General features: G+C 34.6%; 1 protein-coding gene across 9 annotated transcripts in view; it reads left to right on the top strand.

Annotated features, from left to right (window-relative positions):
- Gphn (gephyrin) overlaps positions 1 to 22066 on the top strand; it is a 380642-nt gene that overhangs the window by 202380 nt on the left and 156196 nt on the right. For 5 of the 9 annotated variants that reach the window (XM_070031733.1, XM_070031734.1, XM_070031735.1 and 2 more), the window contains 4 exons: positions 7147 to 7213; positions 12230 to 12502; positions 13680 to 13787; positions 20291 to 20425. In XM_070031733.1, the coding sequence (XP_069887834.1) occupies positions 7147 to 7213; positions 12230 to 12502; positions 13680 to 13787; positions 20291 to 20425 (583 nt within the window). The remainder of the gene's footprint in view (positions 1 to 7146; positions 7214 to 12229; positions 12503 to 13679; positions 13788 to 20290; positions 20426 to 22066) is intronic. The other 4 variants (XM_070031737.1, XM_070031738.1, XM_070031739.1 and 1 more) reach the window with 1 other exon arrangement.

Raw genomic sequence — 22066 nt, 5'->3', positions numbered from 1 at the left:
CTGTAAATTTATATTCCTAATCAAATTTGGAAAGTTTAGTCATTAAATTTTCAAGTTTGTTGGGTTTGTTTTGTCTTCCTGCACTAATTTCATTCTTCTGGGATTCCTATAACAGGAAATTTAGATTTATTGATAATGTCCCTCTTGTCCCTTAAAATGCATGCCTTTTTTCTTTGTTTTGTTTTATTTTACATTTTCTCTACTTTTTTCAGATATTTATATGGCATAACTCCAAATTCTTAGACATTTTTCCTTTTATCTCCATTTTGCTTTTGATAATCCCATGAACTTTTCTTTTCAGATAAAGTTTTTTTTTCATTTTCCAGATTTTCATTTGGATTTTTTATGGTTTTTATTCCCTTGCTAAGAACTTCTTTGCACTTAATTCATTAAATCTTTACCTCTAATTCAGAAGCATTGATCTTTACGTCATAGAGGATGGTTATGTTAGCTGCTTAAAATTTTTTCTGACAATGCCAGTATCTGGCTTATCTTGGAATGTACACTAACTTCTTCTCCATAAATGTTCACCTTTTTAAATTCTTCCTGTGTTGAATTTGTTAATTATATCCTAGACATTTGGAATATTATGGTGTAAGAAAATATCGTATATAAACCTTGCTAAATCCTCTGTATGTTGTTAGTCAAGTCTATCAATCCAATTGAGTTCAGATTGTATATTCTTTCTTACCTTGTGTGAGTGAAAATTCTACCTTTGCTTTACTATTAGGATTAGCCCAGGAAATAAATTGAGTCTTGAACAGTGGTGTACATCTTAAAGGTTTTTCATACAGTTCTTCAAACTTTTCTTACATATTTATGCTTCAGAATTGAGATGAGAACCTATGTTAGTTTATGCATAGAATTATTTGTAATTTTAGTAGAGCATCTGTATAGAGAGATGAAGACAGAGTTTGAACCCCAATTTTTCCAACAAAAAATTAAAATAATAAAAAATATTAACAATTTCTTCCATCTCAGTTCTTTTGATAATAGGGACTGCTTTTCTACTATTGTGGACAGAATGCAAAAAAAAGGCTATTCTTATATTAAAAATATCAACTCTTTATTGTCTTCAAACAACAGACATTGTAGTTACATCCCTCTATCTTCTCTGTTACCACAACAGCAAGAGCTCTATCTTTAATAGTTGTCCTTTAGATCATATCCTATCATTTCCCAGTATATAATTGCTTGTCGTAGGCAAGTTATTTAACTAAGTTCAGCATATAACATTCTGAACCTATAATTTATGGGTGGAAAAGATCAGGTACTTTTTTCTTCCAAACTTCATTAAAAAGAATAGAGCAATTTTCGAACTTAAAATTATTCAAACACTTGCACCTCCTAAATGCATTCCTGAATGGTAAAATGTGGTTCATTTTGGTCAATTCAGCCTAATGTGGTACTAGCTATCTATCAGCCTCCTAGCCCCATGGCTTCCATTGACAGCGTACAAAAACCATAGTAGGAAATACATACCCTCCAAATATTAGATGTCTGGAATGACACCTTCTAAGCCCAGCAGAAAGACCTAAGAAAACATGAAGTTTATACTTCAAGCTAATCTGACACAGACACCATTTAACACTTTTTAAAAAATTAAATGAACTTTAGGTAAGGGAGAGAATCTTACTTCCTTAATTATTGTACTACAAGATTAAAATGTCCAGTTTTAATGAGATACTCTTCTCAACCAGTAACTGTATGTGGCAACCACATGCTTGTCATCTCAGCTTCTTCGAAGGCTAAGCGGGAAGAAAACAGTTCCAGGCCAGCTTGTGCAAAACATTCTGAAAGACTACTTGTCAATGGAAAAAGCTTGGGATGATAGCATATATCTGCCGTACCAGCTAAGGTGGAAGGTTTAAAATAGGAAGGTTAACATGGAGTCAAACAAACAAAAAGATCTCATCTCAAAACTTTTTTTGCATTGGTAAGTGATCAGATGGGTTGGAGGCATGGCTCAGCAGTTGAATTTCTACCTAGTAAATACAAGACTCTCATTTGAAACCCTAATATTGTCCCCTATACCTTAAAATAAAGCAAGGTAAAGATGGAGAGAGAGAGGGAACAAGAGAGGGAAGAAATAAAAAGAGAAATTACACTAAGTACTAAGGAGTCATTTTATCTACATAATGTTTCCTTAATGCTTAATGTATTAGTAATCTGACTGGACTCTCAGAATAATAAAAGCATATCAGCTAAAAACTAGTAAATAATAGGCAGTGAGTGGGCTTTAGTTAGTAATAATGTGTCAGTATTAGTTCATTAATTGTAACTAGTTTACTAATGTAAGATACTAATATTGGGAAGTGTTTGCATACAGTTCACTCCTTGAAAATACACTATAGTACTTTTTTTTGTTTTTTCGTTAATCTAAAATTATTCCAAAAAGTAAGGTCTTATTTATTTTTTAAATCCCTATTTCAATTAATTTTTGAGACATGCTCTATCCAACTTTCAAAGAGCTAATTATTCCTAAGAATAGTAGGAAAGTAAATATTTTCCCTTCATATTATGAGTTGAAGACAGTCTTTTTTTCAAAGCCATCATCATAGTAGAAAACAAGAAAAATATAGGTTAGTATCTCTTATGACCAGAGATACATAAATTTCAAAAATAAATAATATACCAAAAAGATAATAAAAAGACAAATGTAGATTTATTTCAAGAACACAAAGATACCCATTGGATAACTAATTAATATGAGTCAACTAAAGGGAGAAAAATCTTAGGCTTTTCTCAATTGATTCAGAGAAAGCATTTGATATGATTTATGCCCATTTTTGAAAACTGTGTAGGTGAGAATTAGAAGGGAAACTCCTTAATCTGATCAAGCAAAAGTAATATATACTCATAATCAGATGTTGTCAGTATTCCTTTTAAAATTAGAAATTAGACAGAGAACTAGTGTAATGAAAGAGTTCATATTATTGGATACAAGTTTGCAATGTGTCAACTTCTGTCCTATAATCAAATTTTATATATATATATATATATATATATATATATAGTGTGTGTGTGTGTGTGTGTGTGTATGTGTGTGTGTGTGTGTGTGTGTGTGTGTGTGTGTGTGTGTGTGTGTGTGTGTGTGTGTGTGTTTCATGGGGCTTGAACTCTTGGCTTGGGCACTGTCCCTGTGCTCTTCAGCTCAAGGTGAGCGCTCTATCACTTGAGCCACAGCGCCACTTCCTCAAAGTATATTCTTGCTTTTGCATTATTGGCCTAAATGCTTTGTACTTGCTAGGCAGTCACTCTACTGCCTGAGCCATACCCTATCTTCTTGCATGTCTGCCCAGGACTAGCCTCAGACTATGATCTTCCTACCTATGACTTTCACATAGCTTGCATTACATTCATATACCACCATGTCCATCTTGTTTGTTGAGATGGAGTCTCAGTAACTTAAAAACAGGGTAGCTTAAAAACACAATCCTACTGATCTTTACTTCTGAAGTAGTTAGGATTATAGGTATGTGCCACCAAAAAAGGGAGTCATTTACAAGGCTTATTTTGTAACTTGTTTCTTATTTATTTCATGACATAAATGTTGTATCCATAACACAATTCTCTGAGCTTTCCTTGCTTCATGAAAGTAGATTTATTACATAAATTATTATATTATTATCCTCGGTGCTATTCAAAAAGGTCTCTCTAAAATTTCTTCATTTTAGTGAGACTCATTTTGTGCTAATATAACAATACCTAAGACTGGTAACTTACGTAAAACCAAGAATTGTTCTTACAGTTCTAGAGGGTAGGAAAGATCAAGGTCAGGTAGCCTATATTGGGCAAAGGAGTTCTTGTGGTGTCATCTCATGGAAGAAGTGGAAAATCCAAGAGAGAAATACTGAGATTGAATTTATACCCTCTATTCCTTGTAAATGTTAGCATTAATCCATTCATGAAAGTAGAACATTCCAGTTCCTAGCTTCCATCCTCAGTGTATTTTTAATTGGGTAGAACAGCAGCAGAGAGGAGGATAATGGACAGTATGAGAGATTTTGCATTTCTGACTTCCAAAAATACTGTGTATGGTACTGTTTGAGGGACCACACATTATTAAATGCTGAATTATTAGACTACAACAATTTTTATCTATAAAGTCTTAATTCCCTCACCCTCAAATGTACTTCTATTTTCAATTCATATGACAGTTTACATCATCACTATCTAATGTTGTGGTTACTTGTTTATATGCTTTAATATTTTATATTGCATTTATATCCTCCTTAAGAACTTAGGTCATATTTATTTTATAATGCTTAGTGCAGATACTTAGTTGTTTTAATAAACATTAGAGGGTGGTAAGATGATGGTGATTTTATAAGCACTTATACTAACAAATTGTTTATAGTTGAATAATTTAATTTAAATAAATGAATAATTTGATTCACTGTAATAGTGCTTGCAAACATACTTTTTTTTTGGTCAGTCATGAGGCTTAAACTCTGGGCCTGGGTGCTGTCCCTCAGCATTTCAGCTCAAGGCGAGCGCTCTATCACTTGAGCCACAGCACCACTTCCAGTTTCCTGGTGGTTTATTGGAGATAAGAGCCTCATGGACATTCCTGCCCAGACTGGCTTTGAACCACAATCCTTAGATCTCAGCCTCCTGAGTAGCTAGGATTACAGGCATGAGCCACCAGCACCCAGCTTCAAACATGCTTTATTAAATATAAAGTAACAAAGTGAAATTACTTTGGATATCCCAGAGTGAAAAGAAATACACCCCACAATTCTTTTTTTTTTCTTTTTGTCAGTCATGGGGCTTGAACTCAGGCACTGTCCCTGAGCCTTTTTGTATTCAAGGCTAGAGCTATACCACTTTGAGCCACTGCACCACTTCTGGTTTTCCAGTGGTTAATTGGAGCTTAAGAGTCTCATGGGGACTTTTCTACCCAGTCTGGCTTCACACCACTATCTTCAGATCTCAACTTCCTGAGGAGCAAGTATTACAAGCATGAGCCACCAGCATGAGTAATTGATGCTATATGATTTAAAGGAATACCGTGCTTAGTGAAAATTCTAGATTTATTCAATAAATTGCCAGATTTGTTATATAAAACTAGCAGGTCTTAGTATTGTTAACATTATCATTCTAATCACTTTGCTTCTCAAATTATAATCAATTAGCTATCAAATGATAAAAGCCAGAGAATATTCCTAATAGAACATTTTAAGAGCTTTATAATTGTCTATTGCAGTTTTGGCCCTGAAGTACTTTTTTTTTTTTTTTTTGTCCATCATGGGGCTTGAACTCTGGGCCTGGGTACTGTCCTTCAGCTCTAAAGCTTAAGGTGAGCACTCTACTGCTTGAGCCACAGCACCCCTTCTGGTTTCCTGGTGGTTTATTAGAGAGAAGAGTCTCATGGTCTTTCCTGCCCAGGCTGGCTTGGAACCACAATCTTCGGATCTCAGCCTTCTGAGAAGCTAGGATTACAGGCATGAGCCAGTGGCTCCCAGCCTGAAGTACTTTTTTATTCGATTCTGACTGCCAAAATGAAAGCAAATTTTGAAAAACTAACACTTACATTAAAGGTTAGAGAATGAGACTTAAATTTTTTAATGAAATTCTGAATTCCCTGAAGATGGCCAAGGAATGATTAATTAATCATTTTCAGATATATGAAAGTTTAAGTAACTGTGATCAACTCTTTTCTTTTGAACTTGTAGCTAGGATATGACAAAGTAATAAAGTACAAGATATGTTTAGGTTGCTTTAGAAATAAAAATGTTGCAGAATATTTCAATCATAGAACATTTGGAAAAATATTCTTATGTGACTAAAACCTTACAAAAATTTTAAATAGTATAATTTTTGTTCTGTAGATGAAAATAAGGTCGTGTTATCAGATCAAAGTAAAACAGTTCTCATTCCCAAGTAAAATCAGGACTTTGAGTCTTTGAAGACTCTTTACTCTTTACTCAGTTTTCCACTGCTTTCTCACTGTTTCATTTTTATCTTGCTAATTGGTTTAAATGTGGGCTGGAATTAACAATGATCTCTTAAATACATTTCTAGTTTAAATTGCTTATGATCATCAAAGGATCTGTTAGTAATTGAGCTCTCTAATCACTTTACCAATGCCTTGTTTTTACTTTAAAACTTTTGTTAATAAGCTTTTTATTGTGAAAATACTGTACAGAGGAGTTACAATCACATGATCAAGGTATTGAGTACATTTATTATCCAGCATTATTGCCTCCTCCTTTGTTTTTCCCCTACCATCCCTTCCCTCCCACCTCTACAACTACATACCAACCACCGCCTCCCACCCCCTCCCCCACTGCCCCCCCAACCCCAGCCTAAATTGTAAAGTTCGTTTTTCCACATGGCATCTTGTACATCTCATTGTTGCAATGGATCCACCTGTATCCCTATTTAAACAATTTGTTTTTCCCCTTCTGTTCCCCAAATTATACCAACATCAAATACAGTGAAAATGAGTTAAACCATGGGGGAGGGACATACAAAGCAACAACAACAAAAATCACATGGTACCTTATAAATACATTAGAAACAATAGCAAGAAAGAAAAAAACCACTTGTGTCCTTATCTTGGGATTCATTTCGCTTAACATCATCTTATCTGACCTTTTCTGCTTGTCTCAGATATATACTAGTTATTGCAAATAAGGAAAACCATAGGACCTATGTTTTTTTGCACCTGGCTTACTTCACTTAATATTTTTTTTTCTTCAAAACTTCTTAAGAAGCAGAATCTAAAATCTAAATCTAGTCAGCTCTTGGGTACTGTATGAATTAGACTTTAGAACATAAATGTTACTGTTTTAGACATTTTTGTGTACTATCTCATTGGAATCTTAGAATTTATGGGAGATTCACTAAAGCTAAAATGTACAAAAGATCAAACAGCTAACATTAGCTTTTGACATGGTTAAATTGCTCAAATGATGATTTATTCTGATTCTACATTCAATGCATTTTTTTCTAATCCATTACACTAAATATCATTATAAAAACATCAGCCAGAATTACTAATTTGTGTACCAATTGGTGAATATTTTAACAATTTTTTTAAGCAGTTGTTCTCATGTGAAGAAAGTTGAATGGCCTTTGTTGAATATATTTATAGTGAAACATTTATTGCAGTTCATTGTCCTTTCTATTTCCTTTTAGGCCTGTTTGTGGAATCAGAGGAAAAACTCTCATAATTAACCTACCTGGTAGCAAGAAAGGATCTCAGGTAAGCATTCTTGACAATTTATATGGTTTATTCATGAGACTTTAAACCAACTATGAGAATAGCCAAGCAAAAGTGCACATTCCATATGTCCGGTCGTGGGGCCTGAACTCTGGGCCTGGGCACTGTCCCTCAGCTCTTCAGCTCAAGGCTAGTGCTCTACCACTTGAGCCACAGCACCACTTCTGGCTTTTTTCTTTTGCTTATGTGGTTCTGAGGAATCGAACCCAGGGACTCATGAATGCAAGGCAAGCGCTCTACCACTGAGCCACCTTCCCAGCCCCATGCTCACATGTACAGAGGGGTTACAGTTGCATGAGTACATTTCCTATCAAGCATTGTTATTCCTTCGTTTTTCCCCTACCATCCCTTCCCTTCCTACCTCCCCAGTCCCTTGCCACCCTCCTCCCCCTCCACCTCCACCCAAAGTTGTAAAGTTTGTTTTCAACATAATGTCTTGTACATCTCATTGCTACAATGGGCAACCTGTATCCTTCAGTAGTTTGTTATTTCCCTTCCTCTCCCCAAATTAGAAAAATGTGTATGCAAGATCCAGGGCACCAACATCAAATGCAGTGAAAAAAGGGTTATACCATGGGGAAAAAACATACAAAAGAAACAAAAAAAATCACATAGTACATTTTAAGTACATTAAAAACAACAGCAAGAAAGATAAAACCTCTTGTGTCCCTATCTAGGGTTCATTTCGCTTAGCATCATCTTACAGGGTCATATGTACATAGCTTTTGACCTTTTCTGCTTGTCCTAGCCATATACTAGTTATTGCAAATAAGGGAAACCATGGGACTTATGTTTCTTTGGGCCTGGCTTACTTCACTTAAAATAAATTTTTTCCAAGTTTTTCCATTTCCTAACAAATGGAGCGGTATGACTGCTCACTTCTGACACTAATTGCAAATCATGCTAAGATTTAGTTAAATAATTCACTAGAAAGACTCACTGAACCCACTTGTACCTCAGCCTTAGAGTTTATTAAGAAAAAGGATACAGATTAAATTAGTCAAGAGAAGTACGTTAGACAGGATGGCAAGCAGGAGTTTTTCATCATCCTCTTTACCTGAATGCGTGAATATATTACTCTCCTGGCATCAATGTTTGAAATACACATGGAATATCACCAATCAGAGAAACTCACTCATGTTTTTTGTCCTATTTTTTTTTCTGTCAAGTAGTTAGGGCCTGGGCACTGTCCCTGAGCTCTTATGCTCAAATTTAGCACTCTACTAATTTGAGCCACAGTTTCACTTCCAGTTTTTGAGTGATTAATTAGAGGTAAGAGTCTCATGGGGACTTTTCTGCAGACGCTGGCTTTTAACTGTGATCCTCAGATCTCAGCTTCTTGAGTAGCTACAATTACAGGTGTGAGCCACTGGCACCTGGGTTGATGTCTATTTTTTTAAGCTCATCACATACTCTTCATGTATCTGATCTTTAGGTCTTATCCCTTCCAAGAGGTTGGACTGATACCTTTAATCTCAAAAACAACTTCAAGAGACAAAAGTAGTACCCATGTAGACCAAAGCCCTCTCTGTAAATGACATTGTTAGAACACCTAGTGGTCACAGACTTCTATCAAAAAAGAATCTTTGTCAGGCATGAAATTCTAATGACCTGTCATATCCTCCTAGCTGAGGCAATATGGAGCCAACATACAGTTAAAGACACAGCCAATTTATCTGTGAAGACACTATATACATTTCTATATATTTGTAGCAATTTAGTAATTTCCCAGTTGATATACTGTTCTTTGTAGATAGAGTTAAACTTCTCTTACTTAGGAATTGCCCTTCTTCTAACACTCACACTTGTATCCCAGTTATTGAGAGTATGATACCAAGTAGAAAATAAGGTGAGATGACATGGGCAAAATAAAGAAAAAGTACTCATGTAGGTAGAAATTATAAGCCAGGTGCAGGTGTCTCACACCTGTAATTATAGCTGTTCAGAATGTTGAGACATAGATCATTGCAGTTTGAAGCCAGTCTGTGCAGAAATGTCTGCAATACTCCATCTCTATAAACAACCAGCAAAAAAACCAGACAATCAAACTGAGGAAGTATGAAGCCCTGAAATCAAACCCTGGTACCAACCAAAAGAAAAGAAAAGTAAAAAGGAGAGATGGAGAGAAGAGGAGAGGAGGGAAGGTTGGCAGAGAATGATGACATTGGTAAAAATTCATTGTATCCATATACTACTTTGTTGAATAGCAACTTCTTTGCACAATTACTTAAAAGATAATTAATTAATTAATTAATTAAATAGAAATAATCATGCCATCATTCTTTCCCACACCCTCAAAGTTAAATATGATCACAAACTCATTAAGGTATGTAAGACAGTATTTTATACCTTTATTTACCTCCACTGAAGATAACAAATGTTTCAATTATCCATGGATCCTCTGTCAAATTATTACTCTACGAATGAAAGTGCTAGGACCTGTTGTTTCCTCTAGGAGCTATTAGCATTGATCTGATTTGCTAGTTGTGTGCAGGTCCTTCCCCCTGTAGCCTTCTAAGGACATTGGCTTATTTACAAACAGAACCATTCTTGGCTTGGCATTTTAATGCTAAGGTAAGCCCTCCTTTACATAGCTACAGCCTACCAGTATCTGTGATATATGTTATGGACCCAGGTAGCCATATCAAAAATTGTGATTCTGTTCAACTTCCAGTCTTAAGTGGGAGTTCTTTTTAATAGATACTTACATATCCTTCTCTAATATAGTCATGTCTTCAACAGATTGGTTTTTCATTGCCTTTCTGCCTGTTAGACATTGTCAGCAAAAATCCAAAAAGGCAAGAATTGTGCAGTTCAGACCTTTGGACTGATTTGAATTCTTCAGTCAGCTACATAATTGGAGCACCCCAATGACTGGTCTCACTTATGATACCAACTGTAAATCGGGATTCCTAAAATGTACTCTTGTGTTTAATAACACACTAAGATTCATAAATGGTATAACTGAAAATGGCTATACTTATGGTTGAATGAGATACAGATTAACAGCAGCTAACAGAAAAAGTACATAGATTTGAACGTAATAGAGATAACAAACAAGGAACTTTCACTGTTCCTCTTTCTAAAATCATTTACATGTTATCCTTCTGGCGTAGATGTATGTCATGATACATACAGACTTTTGCCAACTAGGAATACTATCCTGTGCTTTTGGTGATCAGAATTTTTAGAATTCTTGGTGGCTAAAAGGAACATGAACATTTAGGCATGACATTCTGAAAATCTGAACAGTACTACCCAAAAGCTGATAGTAAAAGCTAGGACTCCCTAGCTTTTACTAACTCCCAAGGTTAAATTCTTTATTACAAAATATTTGAACAGTAAACTGATAAGACATACAAAGAGACAATAAAAGTGTTCTAATAAGCCTCCAAAATTTTAAAGATATTTTTCATACCTTACATTTTAAGGGTTACTTTAAATATGAAATATGAATGAACAGAGTGGAAGACAATTATGAAACTAATACTACTGGTGTCAGTCTGAACCAATACAAATATCTTTCCCAAATATATCTGGCTCTGTGTTCTAGTTATATAAGTTCTTGCTTATTCTCTTTGATAATGCACTATAGGTTATAGTAGCACCTGAGCAGACAATTGTATTGATTTTTCTGTATGAACTTATATGACTTTTTTATGAACTTATATCTATCTTTAAGTATTGTACAACATTATACAGTAGTTAGACTTGTTATACTTATTTCATGATGGTACTCAGAAGTTTGGTTTCTGAAGAAAATTATCTGGTCCTCAAATGAGTTATTCATTCTAGTGTCTTACTGTAATTAAAAATGTGAAAAAATTTTCCTGCCTTTTCCATGTTTCTAATAAAGCATCTCTGAACTCCAAAGTTATTTCCAAATTTTATTTTATTTATTTATTTTGGCATACAGGAGTTTATACTCAGGGCCTTGTGCTTGCTAGGTAGGTGTTCTACCATGTGAGCCATGCCCCAGCTCTCTTTTGCTTTAGTTAATTTTCCAATAGTGTCTTATGTTTTTGTACAAGTCAAGCTCAGACTGCAATCTTCCTACTTTTGCTTACAAACATAATTACATGCATAATTCACCATGCATACTTATTCGATGAATTATGATCTGAATAACTACACTTCAGCAATAATAATTCCAATCTCTGACTTGAAAGTAACTGGAATTACAGGCATATCCCACCATCCCCAACCTCATTCTCAGTGTGTGTGTGTGTGTGTGTGTGTGTGTGTGTGTGTGTGTGTGTGTGTGTGTGTGTGTGTGTGTGTGTGTGTGTGTGTGTGTGTGTGTGTGTGTGTGTGTGTGTGTGTGTGTGTGTGTGTGTGTGTGCGCGCGTTTAAAACAGGCTGTGTCTTGGCACAGTGTCTGTAATCCCAACTACTAAGGAAGTAGAAGCAGTAGGATTTCATACTGATGCTGGCCTGGGAAAAAGCAGTGAGACCCTATTTGAAAAACAAATGAAAATCAAAGAATAAGGGTATGACTTAAGTAGTAATTTTTTCCAGAAAGTTCTAAGCCTTGAATTTAATCCTCAGTACTGCCCAAAAAATAATAAAGAAAATGTTGCACTGGGCATGGTGGTTCACACCTATAATCTCAGCTGCTTAGGAGGTATAGATAGGAAGATCACAGTCCATGGTTGGCCTAGGCAAAAACCACATACCCTGTCTAAAAAATAAAACCAAAAAGAGCCTGTCTTAAGTTGTAGAGCTCTTGCCTAAGTAAGCAGAAGGCCCTGAGTTCAAACCCCAGTACCAATAAAATAATAATAATACGTGCTCATTTAGTACTGTAGTTTTCTAGCGTGTGGAGAATATTGTTTGCCATCTTGCTTCATATTTCACTTGGAAAGACAATGCATGAAATATGCATCCTCATGATTAATGGAAGGAAATACAAATCAAAAATCAGTAATCAGTTTCATTGCCAGCATTTTACATGTCTATAAATTGGCTTCATTTTCATTGTTTTTCTCTTGTGGACAGGAATGCTTTCAGTTTATACTGCCAGCTCTACCTCACGCCATTGACCTTTTACGTGATGCCATTGTAAAAGTAAAGGAGGTGCATGATGAACTTGAAGATTTACCTTCCCCGCCACCTCCTCTTTCCCCTCCTCCCACAACCAGTCCCCATAAGCAGACAGAAGACAAAGGGGTACAGTGTGAGGAAGAAGAAGAAGAAAAGAAAGACAGTGGTGTTGCTTCAACAGAAGATAGTTCTTCATCACATATAACTGCAGCAGCCATTGCTGCCAAGGTAAGCCTGCTGAGAGAAACTCAGAGGTCTTAGAGATCCAAAGGTAAATTATTGATTTCATCCTTCTCTCTATCTCATCCCTCTATAAGTTTAATAACTTCTTAGGAAATCCTAAAAAAGTAACTGAGATATCCATTAATCTCTATCACTGTGTCCTTTCCTGACAGATTTCTTGTAATAGTTGACATTTACTGTGTGGTTAAGGCACTACCTGTTGAAATTAGAGCTGCAAGATAAACTGTGTGACATTTAAGAACTCTTTCATTTTTATCTTTTCTGTGGATATGTTAAGTTTATAATAGTTATATAGTCAAAACATGAAAATTTCTGAAATTCTTGGATGAACAAAAATCCTCAATTTAAAAGACTTCAGATAATTCAAGAAATTAATTAGTAAAAATTAATTAAATTATTTTTTTAAAACAAAGACTTAAATTAGTCATTGAATTTTATTTAAAGTACTTACTCAAATATTCCTAAACAGAAATTACACTAGCGATATTAGGAGGAATTAGATATGTTTGATTTTTTAATGATGTAATAATATTAATAAAAAATACCTAAATATTTTAAATTGTTTTTAGACAGTTCTGGAAGTTAATATGGTACCATAATGTGTTTGAGTAAATTTAATTAATTTTTCAGCCTGTATGCTATCAACAAATTAATTATTGTATGTAGTAATTTATAGAGATTTATCGATCACATATTCTGGCTGTCGGCACAATAAGGTTTTTATTGAGAACATATGGATTGAAGTCATAGATAATTCATTTTGTATGTTGACTTAGGAACCAGTGTATGGTTCTTTCGCTGAAGACTGAATGATTTTGCCTCTAGATCATTCAACGATCCATGGAGTCTTAACATTAATAAGATTTTAAACTATGATTTTTTTAATGGAACCAATTGGTGAAATAGGTACATTCTAAAAATCATTGTATGTTCTTTCTCTTTTACTTAAAGTTAAAAGAGTGAAAAAGTACCATTGATTTTAGTCTTAAGGAAAAAGCTTATGACATTTAAAATCAAAGCTGATTTTCTTCATTCTACATTTAGAAAGTTTTGGCATTTCATTATTCCTTTGTTTTCTCTGTTTTCCTTTTTAGTCATTTTGTTTGTATAGTTTCATGTTTTCCTGTCACTATATTCATAACTGTTATATGTTGTGCATTAGAAGCATCCATTCTGCACCAGTCCTGCTGTTATAATGGCACATGGTGGGCAGCTCATTCCTGGTCTCATCAATTATTCCCATCATGCAACAGGCAGTACAGATGAACCGGTAAGACAAAAGCGTTTACATTAATGATTATGCAGATATACATCCTACTTCCTCTCTTTGGAGGTAGCCTATTTCATTGAGATGGATCTTCACCCAATGCTTTGTTGGGAAAGTGTAAGTACCACTGAGCATATTCCATCCAGAAATTTAACAATTTCTCTTATACCTAAAGAGTTCTGCTATCATTAGGATTCTATTATTTGTGGCACTAAATTTTCATCACATGACTTTCTACAAACTTGCTATGCCAGAAGTTTTGTTTCTGCTAGCAATTTCATTGAATATCTTTAAATAAATTGTATAGATTAATTTATAAAACTCTTAACAGAATCATTTTGCTTCTTATACCTAGACAGATTGGTCAAGTTAACATTTAACTTATATTAACCTTGCTTTTTTATTTTTCTCATGGTATTTCATCTCATTTTCATTTGTTCTGTTTTCATTTTGATCATTTAGAAAGTTAAATCTTCATGTAAATTCTGTGATTATTAATCTTTAGATACAAATTCTTAAGGATGCTTACTAGTTCTTTAATTTTGCAAAACAGGCATGGTAGTGTATGCTTATAATCCAAGCATTTAGGAGGCTTCGTCAAGCAGAACTTGAGCTTGAGGCCAGCCTGGTCCAAAGAGACTTTGAGGCTACCCCAAACTATATAATTAAACTCTTATCTTTAAAAAAAAAAAAAGCTGGGCTTAGTGGCTCACATCTGTAATCCTACCTACTCAGGAGGCTTAGATCTGAGGATCACGGTTCAAAGCCAGCCTGGGTAGGAAAGGCCATGAGACTCATATCTCCAGTAAACCACTCAGAAAACCGGAAATGGTCCTGTGGCTCAAGTAGTAGAGCACTTGCCCTGAGCTGAAGAGCTGAGGGACAGTGCCCAGGCCCAGAGTTCAAGCCATAAGACCAACCAAAAAAAAAGGAAAAGGAGAGGGGAGAGAAAGGTAGATGGAAGGAAACAAGGAAGTGAAAAGAAAAGGAAAACAAAAGAGAAGAAAAAAGTCTGTACTAAACTAGGTTAGAAAAGAGTAAATTGTTTAGTGTTTATCATTAAACAGTGATAACTTAATAAACACTAGTTGCAAAATAACATCAATTTCAGTCCAATATGTACATAAAATGAGAGGGTACAGCAAATAAAGACAAGTAATAATGTGAAATTTGACTCAAATACTTAGGGGGAAAAAAGGACACCAAAAATATGGAGAAAACGTGGAAAAGTTCCAACAATTTAGCCTTGGTGGTCTACTGGGAAATACACTATCAAGTGAAGACTTTAATATGTAATCCGCAAAATCATACCTGGCTAGAACTAAATAGTATATTATATGTAGTAGAATATTATGTGTGTATGTATAATGAAATATTAAATATATAGTTGAATTATTTTATATTCTTGAGCCATTCATCAGTTGTTGAGCATCTGGGCTTTTTCCATAACTTGTATAGGTGAGTATTGGAACAATGAAGGGGGTAAATAGGTATCCTGATTTTCAGTCTTTTAGGTGAATGTCCAAGAGTGGTATACTTGAATAATAGATGTGTTCTGTTTTTAGTTTTTGGAGGAATCTTCATTCTGCCTTCCATAGTGATTGTACTAATTTTTATTTCCACCAACATTGTGATAGGGTACTTTACTTGCCAACATTTGTTGTTCATGGTCTCTTTTTTGTTGTTGTTGGTTGTGGGGCTTGAACTCAGGGCCTGGATGCTCTCTCTGAGCCTCTTTATTTGCAAGTTTAGTGCTCTATCATTTGAGCCACGGCACCATTTCTGGTTTTTGAGTGGTTAATTAGAGAAAGTCTCATGGGGACTTTTCTGCCCCAGCTGCCTCTGAACTGCAATCCTTAGATCTCAACCTCCTGAGTAGCTAAGATTATAGGCATAAGCCACCAGCAAGTGGCTTGTTGTTGACATTTTTAATGTCCATTCTAACTGGCATGAAATGGAATCTCAATATTGTTTTGATTTGCATTTCCTTTATGGCCAGAGATGTTGAGCATATCTTCATGTATTTCTTAGCCATTTTTACTTCTTAAAAGGTACTAATATACACATTCCTATACAAGCTTTTGTTTGAACATGTGTTTTCAATTCTATTGCAATTAAATTTATTTTTTATATAGAAGTATACTTTTTTTAGGTAAGAGATGTAATTAAGAAGAAAGCAAAAAAAATGAACAAATATCTATGGAAGTAACTAGGAATAATAGATCTCTCTGAAAAAATTCTAAATATCAGTGTGATTTTTTTTCAACATTCAACTTCAGTCACCTTAACTATCAAACAAAGCAAACAGGTCAGGACAGATATCTGAGGCAAAAGTCACATTTAGTATATTGGTAAATGAATGGATTTTCATGAAGTAAAAATAGAAAGAAGGTAACTTGATTAATTTCTGATGATTCCATTATTTAGAAAATTCCAACTAAAGAATGTAGTGACACTGGAAGTTAGATCTATAGGTGTGCATAAGTAGATGATATTAAAACTTCTTTTCAGGACACAAACTGACTACTCCAGCTAACAAATAGACTCTACTCTCCCTTTACAGTAACCTTGGTTGAAAAGTAGGTACTAAAAGTCACCTTCTTTCCAAGGAGGTTTGCCTCCAAACCATCGTCAGTGCAGATATTTCTTATCCCTATCAAGATAAACTCCCAGTAGCATCCACAGAGGCCTTTGCTGAATCAATCTCTCCATAGTTCTTTTGAACCATGTGTCCCTTCCATTGCTCTCTCCCAGTTTTTCCCTCCCATCCCTACCCAAAAGATATCCAGTTCATTTTCCACATAGAGTGTTAGTTTATATGATCATCTGCACATAGTTATTGAGCCTTTGTCAACCATTCCTATGCATATCCTCCCTTGGCCTCAGTGTGTGACTGTCTAGATTCCTATATAGTTTATCAAGTCCCAGTGTACGCATATATATATGTGTCTATATATATATATATATATATATATATATATATATATATGATGTTGGTTTGTTTGTTTTAATCATTCAGTGTGTTTACTTGTAGATTTATAGGCATATTCTACTTAACACAAATGAGGAAAACCATGCAGTCTATGTTTCTTTGACTCTGGCTTACTTCACTTTTTTTCCCAAGTTTTTCCATTTCCTTAATAATGACTTAATATCATTCTTTCTGATGGATGATTAGAATTCCATCGTGTAGATAAACCACATTTTCTTGGTCCATTCATCCACTGAGGGACATCTAGGTTGCTTCCGTATCTTGACTATGGTAAACGATCCTGCAATGAACATGGTTGTGCTTGTAGCTTTACTGTGGCCTGGTTTGTGGTCCACTGGATAAATGCACAGGAGTGGCATTGCTGGGTCATAGGGTAGCTTTATGTTCAGTCTTCTAAGGAACCTTCATACTGCTTTCCAAAGTGGTTGAACAAGTTTACATTCCCACTAACAGTGTTATAAAGGTCCCTTTTGGCACATCCCGGCCAGTGTTTGCTATTGTTAGTTTTCCTAATAATGGCCATTCTAACTGCAGTGAGATATAATCTCAATTTTGTTTCAGTTTGCATTTCTTTTAGGCCAGAGATGTTGAACATTTCTTCATGTGTCTATTGGCCGTTCTTTTTTCTTCCTCTGAAAAGTCTCTCTTTAAGTCTTTGGCCCACTTATTGATTGGATTGTTGAGTTTTTGAGGCTTTGAAGGGGTTTAAATTTTTGAGCTCTAAGTATATTTTAGATTTGAGGCCTTTGTCTGATGCCTAGCTGGTAAAAATTTTCTCCCACTCTATGGGCTATTTGTCTTGCCAGCTATGTCTTTTGCCACACAGAAGCTCTTCAGTTTGATACAATCCCATTTACCCATTCTTTCTTTGATTTGTTGTGATTCTGGATCTTTACTTAGGATGGAACACCAAATAATCTTCCAACCCAGAATACATTTAAATGAAAAAGGTGTCGTTTAGTGATTGTGCCCAGATAAGTAGAACCCCAGATTATTCAAGGATCTGTATGCTTTTACATACAGATTTTTTTCTATAATTCTTTTTCTTCTGTTAACCCTTTGACAAAGATATAACCTAGAATTTTCAACCATCATCTCTCATTTTTTCACATAGTCATATTAAGTGGTCTGAAATATTTTCATGGCTATAATGACCACTTGTATTGATCATTTCTAAATTATTTATCTGGTCTTAACTTTTTAAATTCTGAACTCAAATATTTGTGTCCGTGTGCCCATACCAGGTTTGAACTTAGAATCTTGAGCTCCGTTCAGCTTTTTCACTCATAGCTGACAGTCCACCAGTTGAGCCATGCCTCCAATCTGGCATTTTTTTCTGATTAGAGATGGAGTCTCTGTACTCTCACGTTTCAGGCTGACTTTAAACCACAATCCTTCATGGACATCTCTAAACTAGTAGTCCAGCATACATACATCCAAAGTTATCTCACCCTTACATATCCCACTATTTTATTTCCATTCATACCCAAACATATACCTAGTAATACATAGTGCACTTGTTGATGTGAGTCTGGAAACACACACACACACAAACATACACACACACATACTCATACATTCATACATGTAATCACATATAGACATTACCTTTTGTAGTGCCTCATTAGGTCCTATACATAACATAGTAGTGAAAAATCTGTTCCATCATGCCAGTGCATTCTAGTATAAGAAATATACACTGATCAAACTATTGCACATATAATGCTATGTAAGGATAATTATTACGGCGAAGGAATGGGATTTGGTACCATGCAAGGTGTGATAGGAACACTTGGCCTTATTTTAATCCTTGACCTTATTAGACAAAAGTGGCAACAAACAGCTTTTCTAATTTGAATTATCTCTATTCCTTGAAAATACCACAATTCTGTACCATGACATACAAGCAAACAGAAACTTTTTCTTTACAGATTTTTTTGGCTTTTCATTCTGCTTTTATCTATATTGTTCATAAATCACATGGTATCACAGCATAGAAATGGGGGATGCAATAAGTATTAAGAATGTTGAAGTAGAAACTAAGGGAGCTTCTGTAGAAATAGTGTTAGGTCTTTTTATGACAAGGAGATGGCATGAAAGTAGGAGTACTAGTCGCAATATAGCTGACTCTCCCCCCCTTCTTTTCATATAATAAGTGCTATTTGTTAATTGTTTTCTTTTTAGCATATAAATTTCAAGTCTTCTGCACAAGAATGGGAATAGAAAGATTGGAGAGAGGAAGGAAGGGAAAGAGGGAAGGAAAGAAGGCTTGATCTTGTGTGTGAAACTTGAAAGGGTTTAAACTCTAATTCTTAAGATTAGTAGACCTGTGAATGCCCATTACTACTAGCTCAATACATGAACTACATTACATATACTTAAAGTTATAACCAACATAAATATTAATACTTAGTATGTTTTACATTTTTTGTCCTTACTGATACTTTTCGAATAGTAATAGTTGTATCTGTCTCTACTGTATCTACTGTCTCTACTGTATTAGTTAAATCTATCTCTAAGCTATTAAAATAATAATAGCCAGCATTTAGTAAATAGTTACCGCTTTAAAGTACGAAATATTTTCTATATATTGTCTCTCCTAATACAATAATTCAAGAGTCAAAAGATACCTTACTGGGGTGGGAGAGGGGGAGCGGGGAGGATTAGGTGGGGGGACAGGGGGAGGATGGGAAGGGTTAGGAAGGGGAAACAAAGGAGGAGGCTACAATGCTTGATAAGAAATGTACTCATTATCTTGCCCATGTAATTATAACCCCTCTGTACAGTATTTTCACAATAAAATTTAAGAAAAAACAAAAGATACCTTACTCTCAATTTATAGATAAAGGAAGTGGTGATTTAGGTGATGCTCTTCTAGGTCCTAGAAGATATGAGCTAACACATTTAAGTAAATAATTGAGATTTTTAATAAGGGTCTTACAATTTTAAAGATTTGGGCAGAAGAACTATAAACAAGAGCTGTAATCTTGAGTTGACAAGGACACAATAAACATGGTGACCTGGTAGAGAAGGAATGAGAGGAATAAATACCAAACCTTATTCTCCTCTAACACTTAGTCTCATACCACTGCCTCTTCCTGAACCCAACTAGAAGTTGAACCCAACTAGAAATCAAGGAACATGAAATAACTTGGTGATGCTCTCAGGTTGCTCTTTATAATGGAAAATGCCTTATAAAGGAACAAGGAAAGTATGTAGTATTTAAATATTTTGTACAAGATTCCTGACAAATGACAGTATATGAATGGCAAACTCTTGACCATAATGCCGTACTTACACAAATATATTTCATGAAATATTATTTGTCGGGAAAAATATGTTATCTAAAATTTTCTATCTTATTCCAAATTATATGTGTTTGTATCTAATAATAAGTGATATCAACTATATGAGAGCTGGATAGCCAAAAGTCCGAAAAACATAATCGAAATAAGATATTGACATTTAATTAGCATTTTCAGAATATTAAATTATAATTGTTCTCCTTGTTCAGATTCCAGACTCCATTATTTCTCGTGGTGTTCAGGTGCTCCCACGAGACACAGCCTCCCTCAGCACTACTCCTTCAGAATCGCCTCGTGCTCAGGCTACATCTCGCCTCTCTACAGCTTCCTGCCCAACACCAAAAGTAAGTACAATTCTTTGGCACTTTACTCTTGCTCTATTATGAAATCTTGGAAACTAACTGATATTTTCCCTGCTTGTCAAGGTTGGATTGCATGTTAGATACTATGAGAAATAAGTAGAATATAAGATAGTTACTACCCATTATTTCACAAATTATCATATAGTCAAATAGTAAGACAATAGAAATTTCATGTAGTATATCTCGTCCTACATCACAGCAGAAGGTATCACTTCTATAGCTCCTGTTTCTTTGTTGTAGACCTGTTACTTTTGAGGATACTCATCAGTATAGAAATTATTTCTTTATGTAGATGAATTATTTTGTGCCAATAAACAGCAGTTAGCAAAATATTGTCACTGATGGGCCTTTTTTTTGTTCAGGCTTTGGTAGCTCCCTGCTATAGTATCATTCCAAATTTTTTCAAACTTATTCAACTTGGAATGTTGCTGCCTAATATTTGGAAACAAATCTAAATTTATTAGCAAGAAAGTTTTAATGCCAACCTCTGGGGGAGGGATGAATTTCATAGCCTTTACTTTTTTTTTTAATACTCTGTTACAGAATCAAGGTGGGTAGAAGCTGTCTCACATCTTTGTGTATATGATAAATTAGCAAACTTAATGACTGCTATGACTTGCTTCTGCTGAATTGCCCCTTCTCTGGTTAAGTCATTTGTGCCTTCAAGTTACTTATGTGATGGAATCACTGCTGGTATCAGAAGACTAACAAGATATAGTGTCAGGTATCAGGGTACACACTAAATTTATTCTAGGGCTATAGCACATAACTTTCAAACTGTGACCCTTTTCTCCTGTCATCAGATTTAAGAAACTATATAGCTGTCTCTCTCAGTTCCAACTTTTGTATCAACTAGATATTATGAATACATTTGATTTGAAGTGGTCTCAAACAATTCTTGATGTTATGTACTAAAGTTTGTTTTACATTATGTGATCCAACCTTTTAGCAAAATCTTTGTTGTTACTGCTATATGTCAAAAATAACTAGTTGTTTCATTTAAAAATTGAAGTTATAAATCATCAGTGAAGAAAAACTATAGTAACATCTTAGTTCTAAAATATGGTAATGTCATTTGGGTGCCATTTATCTGGATTTTTAACTAAAGGAAAATAAGAGGTTCTCCAAAGATTGAACTGTATAGGAAAATCTTACCTGTCTATTAAAATTATAACTATTGTTTGACTGCATTACATTCCAGCTGTACAAGCTAAACATTTTTATAAAGTTTAGGATCTTATTAAGACTCAAAGTTAGGTCACTACAAGATATTTAGTTCACCAGGATTTAACACCTAAATGTTGAAAATATAAAACTACATAATAAATATTTTATGATCATAAATATTTTAGAAAATACATTAAGCTAAATTTAGTTGTGTACAGTGGTTCTAGAGAATGTTTATAAAAACTTGTAATTATATTTTATTGCAAAGAAGCCAAATATAATTTTTAAACACAATTTTTAAAATTACTTGTACATCCAAATTCACCAAAGTAAAATCCTAAAAATAAAACTTCTATCAAATTAATATTTTATTGAAAGACTTCAGTTAATATTTAAATATTCAAATGGACAATGAATTTAAATAAAACACTAAATATTTGTGTGTGCACATGTGCG

This window comes from Dipodomys merriami, unplaced genomic scaffold, assembly GCF_024711535.1.
Source record: "Dipodomys merriami isolate MVZ:Mamm:240054 unplaced genomic scaffold, mDipMer1.0.p SCAF_1, whole genome shotgun sequence".
NCBI classification, from domain to species: Eukaryota; Metazoa; Chordata; class Mammalia; order Rodentia; family Heteromyidae; genus Dipodomys; species Dipodomys merriami.
The sequence above is the reverse complement of the archived record's forward strand: the minus strand, read 5'-3'. Positions and strand labels throughout refer to the sequence as shown.